Here is a 12,377-nt window from a genome sequence, read left to right on the forward strand (position 1 = left end):
GTTTTTTTTTCAGTTAGTATTAAAAATTATAATGTATTAGAAATGTTTCTATAAGTGGGTCCCTGCGTTCAGTCTAGCTTAAACATATAAATATTTAGTTTTAATAGCAGCAAGCATTAATAGCAGTTATTAGTATATTAATGGTTATTGTATATCGGAACTTCTTTTAGAATAAGATTATTCAGATAATTCATTAATATAATTCATTTCAGATAAATTATTGATCACTATTAAGAAATCATTTGTTAATAGTCTCCCAGGCCCTAAGCATCTACAGAAGAGAAAGCTTTTATAGAATGTAAATTTTAAAATTAGATATTTTTTTATCACCTATTTGTAATAAATTCGAAAGTTTAGTATAAATTTTTAAAATTGATTACTTTAATACACATTTTAACTCAAAGTATTAGTATAAACCAAGCATTTGGGCAATAAAAATGTAGCAACAAACTTCCTTTCAACTCTATTATTTAATTGGCAATTATGAAGAAATCAAGTAAGTACTGTTAGTTATTAATTGCCACTTTCTACTGTCTTTTCCAATTTAAGCTAATGCAGCTAGCCGTCACTGATTTGGTTGTCGTTCACCGTCCACTTCATACAAAAAAAAAAAAAAACGCTTCCTGCATGCCACTTCAGACCAGATCAGTCTGAAGTAATTACTGCAGCATTAAGCTGACAATTACAGTGTAAGTAACCACCATGGACAACATTTTTTCGTGCAACATTTTAAGCTGCCACTATTACTGCTACTGCAGTATTTTTGCATTAATTTAAATCAAAGCAAGTGCAAATTTAAATTACAGCATCCGCTTTGGATAAGCTCGAAAAAAAAGCTATGTATCTTATCCGTACTTTTAGTGAATGGCTATGCATACGAATATGCCTGAGGCAAATGATGGACATGTGGCAACACTGTGCTGTAATGCCCACATGCCTTCCAGATTAATGTGCTTGCTTTTTCGCGATTAACTGTTTTTGCTACTGTACTTAAGCGTAATTAGTAGCACTTTTTGTGGAATTGCTCTGTTTTTATAGCATTCTTACTTTTTTGTGCTTGTCGTCTTAAACTATTATATGTTGACGTTTTCCGGTTACTATAATATGGGTATGCAAACATAACCATCCATCATTATTGTTGACTATAATTTTCTGCAGACATTCACCGCCACTGTCGAATAAATCAAAATTTCTATGATTTTAATTTGTAGTACAATATATACATATGCATGCGCAGTGAAGTCGACGGTGGAGTACTCGTAATGCTCTTTCACTGACTGATAAGTTCATTAAGTTTTAAATGTGATATGGCAAAACCGCATAAAAATGATCCACTGATAAATGTGGAGCTACAGCGGAAGTGTCACTTATGGTAATAGTTATGCAAATTACCAGTGCGATACTAGTGTGTGGTAACATAAATTTCTGAACTGGTTAAAAAAATATAAAACAGAAAATATCATAATAAAAAATGTGAAAAGAATAAAGTTTCTGAGAAGTAAAACTCTCAAATTACTTTGAAAAAATTAAGAAATCTTTTTTTTAACAAATTTTGGTACATAAATGCCACATGAACTACAAAATTGCGTTAGTACTGGAAAACATATTTTTCAGCGATTAAGCGCACCTTTATCAAAATTGGTACATTAAGGCTTACGGCTTCCCTTTGTTGTTCAGATGTTTCGTTTATATTTGTTGTCGTTTGTTGTTGTTTTTTAATAAATTTAAAATTTTTAAGTTGACATGAAAAGTTTAACTTCTTGACTATGCTCATGTTATGAGCTAAGCTCGTAAAAGATGAATTCTGTGTTTCTTCAATTTCTTCCCAGTTTTTTTGTTTTTTTGCTAATTTCGAGTCCTTAATTCCTTTTAAGTAAATGTTGCAAAAATTTTGTCTCTAATCGGATTTGTCGGTTAAATGAAGCGTGCAGCATAAGCGAAAATAAATTTAAGACAAAAAAGGAGAAACAAAAATTATTTAAAACCGCAAAAGTTATTAATGATTAACTTTGCGCTTGAGATTTAGTTTCGAAAAAGATGCTCATAAGCTTAAATTTAATTCTCTTCAAAATTTTTAAAAATAACTTTGTACGTTTTTCATATTTATGCTTTAAATAAAAATAATAAAAATATTTGTTCATTTTTTCTTTAAAATTGATTTATTAGCCCGCCACAGACAAACTTCTCTAAACTAAGTCTTATAAGATTTATTCGTTAAACATTTTTTTCTTCATTAACAAAATAATTAATTTTTTTTTTATTTATTTTTTACAGATGGTTTTGTCACTTCGATGATGACAATTATGTTAACGTACCACGCCTTGTTAAGCTATTGGACGAATACAGTCCATCAGTGGACTGGTATTTGGGCAAACCTAGTATTTCGTCGCCACTGGAAATTCACTTTGATAGCGTAAGTCTTAATAAAGTTTATAAAGAAAATAATTTATATAAATAATAAAGCAGTTTTTATTTTAAATGTTAGTTCTTTAATTAATTGAAGTTTTGAGGGACCAAAGAAATGTTTCGTGTATTACCAAATACCCATCAATAATGTTATTGATCTTTGATTTATGCTTGAATTTGATTGTTGTTCAACAATTTTTTAAACTCCAAGTACTATGAAGTTGACTTGTACTTTGTCAAATGCAAATCAAAGAATCAATTTTTACACACTAAAGATAATTATAATTAAAATTTAAATTATTAACATTTAGCACTTTAGTATACAGTAAACCGTTGAGAATATTAGCATTTTTATAGCGGGGTATATTAGAAGTGTGTAATAGCTTAGGTAATATGTCTGCAGCCCTGTTGCTGACCTATTGTGGACTTCCCTTCCTCTTGTATAAGGAAAGAAACAATTATTTTTTAATAAATTTTGACAACTTTTTAATTATATTACGGATATGTTAGAAGTTATTAATATCTTAGGTTATAACATATGTCTGCAGACTATCGTTGATACAGTTAGGTCTGTTGTTGACCTATCGTGGACTTCCTTCCCTTTTATATATAGCTGGGAGCAACGATTTTTTTGTTTAATTTTGACAATTTATTAATTTTGTTAAGGAAAAAGTATCTACCGACATTATTATGTTATAATGTTATCCTGCGATTATTGATATCGCGCATGATATATTAATATATTCATAACAGTAACTTTTGATAAATGTTCAAAAGCGACATATGCGACGTTTTAAATAGCTTAGTTTCAGTTATATGGATGTAGGTATTGATCGATGTACTCAGGATTTTTATTGATTTATGTGTTTTTTCGCCAACTTATTTATTTATCATCTGCCGAAAGCATTCCTACATTAGAATATATATTATTTTTAAATATAAATTTTTGTTAACATTTCAATCTATTTGTACACAATCTCAACTATGACTTAAATATAATGGTATCAAACTTAATTTTTTCGTATAATATCATATTATACTATATAGAGTTTCGATATTACTCCTGTGAGTACAGATACAAATGCTGTACTTATTTTTTGTATTTGATTTACCCGTCTTTTATTCCAACTGGATCAAATTAATTTTATGTATGCTTTTACTCTATTCTCATATAGAGTAAATATAGAGTATCATATAGAGTATTCTCATATTCTCATATTGATAGGAGATGAAATTATTCTTCCATGCTATGTGTTATAGTTTTAGAATTTGCTTATTATAAGTGTCAAATTTAGCGGTTAGTTTGGAACTGTAAATTTTGCTTTGTAGTAAATGGATGGGCGACAATCACTCCATTGTCCTGTAGCCACAAGCCTTTTTGTGGCTTTTGTGAGTAATTGCTTTGCTATAACCTTTGTTATGGGAACATGTAGCAGCCAATCTATAGCATAATTTGATGCAGAACGTAATGAGCTTCTTTTCTAGTATAATTGTAATACATATTGTTTTTTTGTTTATTTTAATTTTTTTTTTTATCTCCGGAGTTGAAGTTTTGATCTTGTAAAGTTCTGGTAAAGTATACTATCTTTATTTCTTCAACTTCGCATTCAAATGCTGATGTGTTAATTTTTCATAGTAAGATTGTAGATACTATTCACAAAAAATTTTAAAATATTTCGACTACAATACTAAAAATATTTATTATTTAATAGTACTTCGTTCATACACTGGAAGTTGTAATTTTATTTATATTTAACTTAAGTTGAGCATTGGGTAAATATTTTAAACTCAAATTATTCAATAAAGTTTAAAAGTCTTTTTTTCTTTGTTAGAAAAAAATTAAAATTTATTTTATTAGAAAAATATAGATTCAAATATTATTTAACGATCAAATAAACCTATAATATAGTACTTCTTTTATAAATATATGAATAGATTGTAACGAGCACAATAGGTAAATTCCATAATTCTAGTCTATTATTAGTAAATTTGTTGCACATCATATTAGTTTATTTTCTGCAATAAATTCAAAACTAAAATGCATTAAATTTTATGCATTTCAAAAAGTTACATTTCAGTGTAAATTTTTGATGTCTTGACTTACAATTTCCTTATGTTATTAAACAGTTATTACCAATTAAAATATTATTATTTTTATGTAACTATTAAAATATTAATTATGACAATAACCACAAAAAACTATAGCCATCATCAAATTTATGTGATTTATTGAAGTGAAAAATGAAATCGATATACAGTCAAGACTCTGCAATACAGTTAAAAAGATTTGTATCTATAGTAAGATTTTTTGAAGTTAATAAAACTACTGCATTCACTTTTGAATTTATTGCATTTATAAACACTTCTTTTTAACTCGATAGTAAATGGTATCTGATCACAGCTGAGCTGTGTTAATAATTTAGTAGTTGCTACTCTTCTAACACGTGTACAAACATAAAAACTTCATTGAATAAAAAATATATTAAATTTCAAATAAAATATTTATTCTTTCAAAATACCGACTGATTTCTGCGCAAACATTAATCTTACAAATTTACACCAAAGACTTAACGCTGAGCCTGACACATTAATTATTGATATGATCTATTTAAAGAGCTTAAAGACCGACTATAGTTTCCGAAAAGCGGTATTTCATAGATATCTGTTTCGTGAAAATTATATAGTTAACTATAATAGATGAATAAATAAATGAATGAACACGATAGATTTAATAAATGTATTGGAATTTTGCATTTAGAGACAGCAGAAATAATGCTTGTAACGGATTTTATATATTATGAGATTTGGTGTAAAATATAGTAAAAATACGTTTTTTGCATAAAAAAGTCGGCAATCAAGTCAAAGAAGTTTGTAAATTTTAAAATATATTTAAACGTATTTCTTATGTGCATCCGTAACATGAGACCAGCTGCATTTCCCAGTTATAATCATTAAGAGTCTTTAACTTAATATTAAAAAAAATTTATTTTCATTTCTTTTTAAGCTTAAAACACAAAAAATAAAAAGAAAATGATTGCTAATTACTTAAAATTGCAATATTTATTTTTATAGGTTTTAGGTTACACGTAGTGAAAAAAAAGAAAGGATATAAAATTACCTTACGGTTTAATGAGTTTCTTTATATTTTGTTAATTTTAATGCTCAATTAATCTTTTTAAACTTTAGTTATTTAAAATTTTATAACTTTATTTTATTTTTATTTTATTTTTTATTCCTGTTTTATTTATTTTTTATTTTTCCAGAAGAACCAATCGACCAACAAGAAGATAACCTTTTGGTTTGCAACAGGCGGTGCTGGCTTTTGCCTCAGTCGTGCTCTAACTCTTAAGATGCTACCAATTGCTGGTGGTGGTAAATTTATTAGTATTGGGGACAAAATACGGTTTCCAGATGACGTGACAATGGGTTTCATAATTGGTACGTTACTTTACACAGCTAGAACTCATTAGAGATAGTGATAATTAAAAATTATTACATTTCTTTTTCGATTCTTTTCTTGCAGAACATTTATTGAAGGTGCCATTAACTGTCGTCGATAATTTCCATTCACATTTGGAACCTATGGAGTTTATACGTCCAGAAACATTTCAAGATCAAGTTTCTTTCAGTTACGCACATATGAAAAATCAATGGAATGTCATAAAAGTTGATGGATTTGATTTAAAAACAGATCCAAAACGATTTTATTCATTGCACTGTCAATTGTTTCCATATTTTAGTTTCTGTCCACCAAGATGATCCCTTAAACTAAATGCTTAAAATCAATTTGTTGTTAGTCAAAAATTGATCGTAGTTTAATATGCAGATGGTTGCAAGAATTAAGTAAATTATTGTTGTAGCAGCAAAAAAACTCAAAATGTTGTTGATTTAGTTGAAAACTAATAAAATCTCAGAACTGTGATGTAATTTTAGTTAAAAATTATACTATTGTAAATATTAGCGAAACATAAATCCTAAAAGTAAATAAATGTCCCTTATTATTGTATCTTAAATTTTATGCTTGCCTTTAAATAAAAAAAAATACTTCTGTCCTGTGTTTTAATAAATTGTTTAAATTATATACAATACATTTTTTTGCAATTTTTATACATATAATGAGCTTCCATATTAACCACTTCCGTTTATTGTATTTAAAATGTGCTTCCTTTAAGTATATTTTATATAAAAAATCTTTTATATATGTATTTCTAGTCTCTTAAGGAGAATTTAATTGTAAAATATTTAAAATATTCCTAATAAAATAATTAATACACTTAAACCATTTATTGATATCATTAAGTTGTAGTGTGATTGTATAAAAAATTGTTGTAGTCTTAAAATTTGCATAAATTAAATTGAATAAAATTGTTAAAAAATAATTATTTTTCGATGTTTTTATTTATTTTTTTCGATTAATGTTTAAACAGGGTTGTAATTTATTTTATGTATATTAGCCAAAATTTTTTCTTTCAGAGTAGCAAAAGAATACTTGCAACTTACAAAGGAAAACATGTGAGTCAGAGTTAGGTTTTAGTCACAAAAAATGTTGCGTCTTAAGTTTTAGTGCAGTCAAATACAAAAATCAATCTATTGTGACTGGAAATATGTTGCAGAAATAATGACTTATCAAAAGAATAAGATAAAAATTGCTTACTCTTGCTCTTCTATTATTAATTTTGTTTTCTTTTATTTATATTAATTAATTTCAATGTTTGCAATATTTATATTTCATATTTTACACAACACAACAAAAAAAATTTTGACATATTTTAAAAGTGATGCCAATCTGCTTCAACCAGACTTAATGTTGTTTTTCTACAACTCTGAAAGAAAAAATTACGGCTATTGTAATATTTACCATTAAACTAAACTAACTAATTTACTGAAAGGTAAGAGAAAGTAATAATAGAAAAAAAAAATTAAATTATCGATAAAGAGGAGAAAAAAGGAGAAATATAAAAAGAGAGACAGAGAAAGAGAGAGATAATTAAGAAAAATTAACACATATAATTATGTGAACATCCAAGAAATGGAAAAATAAATGCTAAAGCATTGTTTGTCAACCTTCGTTACAGGACACTTCTATCATAATCTTATAGTATTTGCCAACTATTTCCAACTATTTCTACTTGGTTATACTGATCTTAACTTGTTAATAAATTTTTCAGTTTCATTTTAAATCGTCTTTTTTCATTATAACTGGTCAGGAAAACATTTTAACGTAAGATTGAGAGAGGACAGGATTAGGCTCGGTAAGAAGCACAAAAAATCAGCATTACTTCTGAGAGATCTATGTCAAAATAGCATAAGGGATGTTGTCATACAATTTACATAGTATATAATTGAACCATAAAATTTGTAAGTTTACATGTGACCACATTTCTTTGTTACTTTAAGTTCTATTATATTCTCAATTTGGTTCTCAGACAACAATTAAAAATATTTTTTTTTTTCTCTTTAGTTCCTAGTCTACATACTTTGACTAACTTTTAACTTGCATTGTTTTGTGTTCGTACTAATACATATGGTATTATTGTATTTGCTGGGCAGATATTAAGTAATTTATTCAACGCTGATGCTAGGGTGGCCAAATTAATTAGCCACAATACGTTTAAAGATTACCCATTTATTCCTTTCCGATAGACTTATTGACCAAAACATAACTTAAAATATTGAATAATATATTATTGAATGTTAATAATATAATATAAAAGAAATTAGTTATAGTGAGTGTTCTATTCTCTGATAATTGTCACATGATTTAAAAATTTGGAATGTTACGATAGATCTTAAACTTATTTTGGCTGTTCGGATCTTCAAGCATTTTAATATTCGAGTATGCCTGTGTTCAAGCATTTGGCATGAGTAGAGCGAGCTACTCAAATATGTTCGAACATGATATGGTGCTGGGAGACTGGACCTAAACGATATTTATAATATTTAACTTACAATTAAGAGACGATAGACCACCTTTGCAAATTATTTTAATTTTTAATAATTTATTATATTATTATTTCATCCATATGCGGACAAAAAGCTTTAAAATTAATTTTAAAGTTCTGCCATTTATAAGCATTTCGATTATTTTAGATTTTATCCAAAATTTAAGTTTGTAGTAACAGTGAGATGTCATGTTCTTCTTAAATATAAGTCAAACTCGATTCCATAAAACTGTCAAAAAATTTGTCTTACTTTCATTTTTAACACTTTCAAAACTTCAGATTTTTTTTTGAAATCTTGAATTAAACTCATTCGTGTTAAAATGCGTATGAAAGGTAGCAGTGTGCAAGTTGACAGTTGACAGAAGGAGGTAATCAGCAAATAAAACTTAAGGGTCTGAAGTCGAAAAAAAATATTTGAAATGACAATGGAAGTTCAGATTTTGAATGAGACTTGAATTAAAATTGAAATTTCAAATGCGAAAAAAAATAAAATTTAAAGAGTTTGTCAGTTGAGTGTCATATTAATTTTGAATCATTTTATTAAATATATAAATACATTGGTTGTACTAAAGGTGAAGCATTTATGAAAAAAAAGAAAATATTTAATACGAAATTATATTACACTTTCAGGATAGAGTAAAATACATCGATATTTTCATAATAATATCAGTGAGTGAGACTTGAACCCACTAAACCACCTCTTAGGAATGAATGAAGAAGATTTTCACAGCATTGTGAAAACTTCATCCCAGTAATCAGGGGAGAGAGGACAGATATAATATATATAATATTAGTGATTATACAAGTATATACATATATACATACATGCATATATGTCATATTATGTATATTACTGTGGTCGTACTTAATAATAAAAAAACAGTAATATGTTATTGAAAATAGTTTGAAAATATTCTTAAAAACCTTGAAAGTTGCTTGAAATTGAAGTTGTTTTTTTATTCTGTAAATGACACCCCCAAAATATCATTTTTAGATCAGACACCTACTGGGATTGATTCGTTAATTCAAAAAAGTTTGAAAAAGTCGCTTCTTTATGCCGATATGTGAAAATTTTCATAAAGGTGATGAAAATTTATTCCGATTTGGTTTCACTTATCTCTCTGTTCACTAATTTGCAAGTTTGTCAGAAATGCATCTATCATGTCCATGTAAATGGTACTGGCCACGCAAACAGAAAATGTTTTAAATAAGTCTTTATTTTTTAATATTTCTTTCTTCGTCTATATTCTGAACTAGGCAATATCAATATCCATAGATATTGAGTAACTCTGAGTTAAGTTACACGTTCATTCAACTCGAAGATGTTGAATATGCTGATAACCAAAGTTTATAAAGCCACAGATACACCGATCTTCAAAATAACATCAATAGAATCAGCACTTATTCGTGTAACGCTGGTCTTGAGATTAATACATCAAACACAAAGATTATGTGCAGCAGCTAGGGTGCATCCTTAGATCCATTCAGATCGAATTTGTCGAATCCATGATTTATTTGGGTAATATAGTGATAAATTAAAGTGGTGCAGATAAAGACATCGCTTCTTGTATGCATCTAATCTAACTGCACTAAAAACTTTATTGACTTAATTAACATTTGTAAGACGATTGAAATAATAAAAGCAAAGTAAAATGATGATTCGTATTATTAAGAAGTAAAAATAAGTAATTAACAAAATTTATAATTCTTACTACGCCTGTTTGTAACAATATTATAAATATATCCTTAGTCGTATATGGTGCCTTTATTTTTGAAGATTGTCTGGGTTTAATATATTACTTTTAATATGCACTAAAGTCAAAGTGGTGCCAAAAGGTTGCGCATAGATCTTTATAGATGGTATAAAAGCAGAGTGTTTAAAATTGTTTTATGTAGTTTTTATTAAGCGAACTATTTGATATAACTTTAAATATATATCGAATAAAATGTTTAGAAGAAAATGTAGCCGCTAGAATGAAGGCTCACACAAGGACGGATTTAAGTAAAAACGATCAGTTTTAAAGCGGCTGATTTTACATGTAGATACTAGATCAAATGCTTTTTGTTTGAATTATGTTAAAATATGTTTATTATATTATAATCACGGTTGCCACTTGAAAATTTTTTCCTGTACCAAAATTGGTTTGAAAAGGCACCATTTCTGTAAAAAAAGTCCCTAGTTTTTTTGGACTTTTTTGTATTTTCGTTCTGTGTTTTTCATAGTGTTATAAATGAATAAAATATAAAATAGTGCAAAGTTGCATTTATAAAAAAAATGAATTGGAAATATCCACAATAAAGTTGGGTCGTCAAAAATGTACCATTTTTTGAATATGAGTACCAAACGAAAAAAAAAGTACCAATTTTGGTACTTAAGTACCAATTTTGGTACTTAAGTACCATAAGTGGCAACCGTGATTATAATGAATGGTTAAAATTCTGATCTACGAGCTGTTTTAGTATAAAATTAAATATTTCTCTATTGTCAACCATTGTTGGGTACAGTCAAATTGTTAGATGTATATAGCCGTTTACTCATAGTCGTTGATAAATGTTATATCATTTTTGTTAAACTTTTAGACCACCAAATTCTCAAGATTTCGATTTGATTTTGCTTGCAAATTTTGTTGTTTGTATCTTATATCAGCTCTTTGATAAGTAACTCTTAGATGTTCCTTATCATTAATGACAATTTAGTGTGAAATCGATCCGTTAGTTTGCATGATAAAACTGACCACTAGTATGTTGAGAAAGTGGATCACTTGGAATTTTATACAAATGTACATTGTAATATTAACATTAAAAGTATGGTTTATATTGAAATCTTAGTAAGTCGAATTTTACGGTTTGTTTATGAAGTTATTCAGAACAATAAAAACAACACCAACAACTGTTGTAAAATCAATTATAGTAATTATGTATTGTACTTATCAATCATAAGGAAAAAAACACTTAATTGCTTCAAAGTAATAATAAAATGTTCATAGTGCTGAGGTTTTCACTTAACGATATCATTAGGAACATTGTGTGTTTATCGTAGAATAAAAAGTGTATGGAATAAAAGAGAATTTTATTTTTTAATAACTTATTTCACACATTCACGCAACCACAAATTAAATCGGTTTAATTGCTTCACCAAAACATATTTGGCTTCAGGCGTACCGATTGGCGTACACTACTTGGCCTTTGGGCCAGTAACTCCCTCAAAGCTACACCGCAAATGCCACTGGAATTTGTGCCTTTATGCCGTGTGTATTCATTATTTTCATTTTTGTTGTTATTTTTTGTGTTATTTTCATTTTAGCCTCGGCGTTCGAGGGAGTAACACTTTTGTGGTTAAAGCTGAAATGAATAAAATTAAATACATTTTTAAACTCTTTTCGTTTTTCATGTACGTTTGTTGCTGTGCCTCAATGTTGGCCAGCGTTGAGGCACGTTTTCGGCTTCATAGTACGCATCTAGATATCTTTCGATAATCCACGCACAAACGCTCTTTCATCACTCTTTTGTATTGGTTTAATGATGAATGAAAACAAATGCGTTAAATACGTTTCCACATTTTTCTACTGAATTTTGTGTTTTCGTTTTACTGACCGTAAATGCTGCATCTGTTCACGTGAGAACAATGGAAATTTGTCAATACAAATTCGTTAGCTAATGTCACTTGATTGATTTGTTGTAATTTTTTATGATCTTTAAAATACTTTTTTTTGTTATCATATAGTATTTCATGACATTGGTATGATATTGTGACAACATAAACTAATAATTGTCTAAAAATATATAAGCGTAGAGCGGAAGTATTATGAACGGTGTGATGATAATGAAATTTTACAATAATATTAAAAATTATTTCAAATTTCATCATTTTAAATAATGCTGAAATTACAGAAAACTTACATTAAAAAAAAAAAAATCTGAATTGTATATAGTATATATATGTATTGAATTATTTTTGTTAGGTTAAACATTTTTACGACAAACATACATTGTGACCGAAAAGCTTTCGGAAATTCTCATTTAAAATTC

At 27.6% G+C, this 12,377-nt stretch overlaps 1 protein-coding gene across 1 annotated transcript in view; it reads left to right on the top strand.

The window, feature by feature from the left end:
- Positions 1-6,768, top strand: part of LOC119667636 (fringe glycosyltransferase-like) — a 22,682-nt gene extending 15,914 nt beyond the window's left edge. The window contains exons 2-4 of the mRNA XM_038076941.1: positions 2,275-2,413; positions 5,670-5,844; positions 5,930-6,768. Of these exons, the coding sequence (XP_037932869.1) occupies positions 2,275-2,413; positions 5,670-5,844; positions 5,930-6,165 (550 nt within the window). The 3' untranslated portion in view covers positions 6,166-6,768. The remainder of the gene's footprint in view (positions 1-2,274; positions 2,414-5,669; positions 5,845-5,929) is intronic.
- Positions 6,769-12,377: the final 5,609 nt, after the last annotated feature.

Source organism: Teleopsis dalmanni, chromosome 1 (genome assembly GCF_002237135.1).
Source record: "Teleopsis dalmanni isolate 2A chromosome 1, ASM223713v2, whole genome shotgun sequence".
NCBI lineage: Eukaryota > Metazoa > Arthropoda > Insecta > Diptera > Diopsidae > Teleopsis > Teleopsis dalmanni.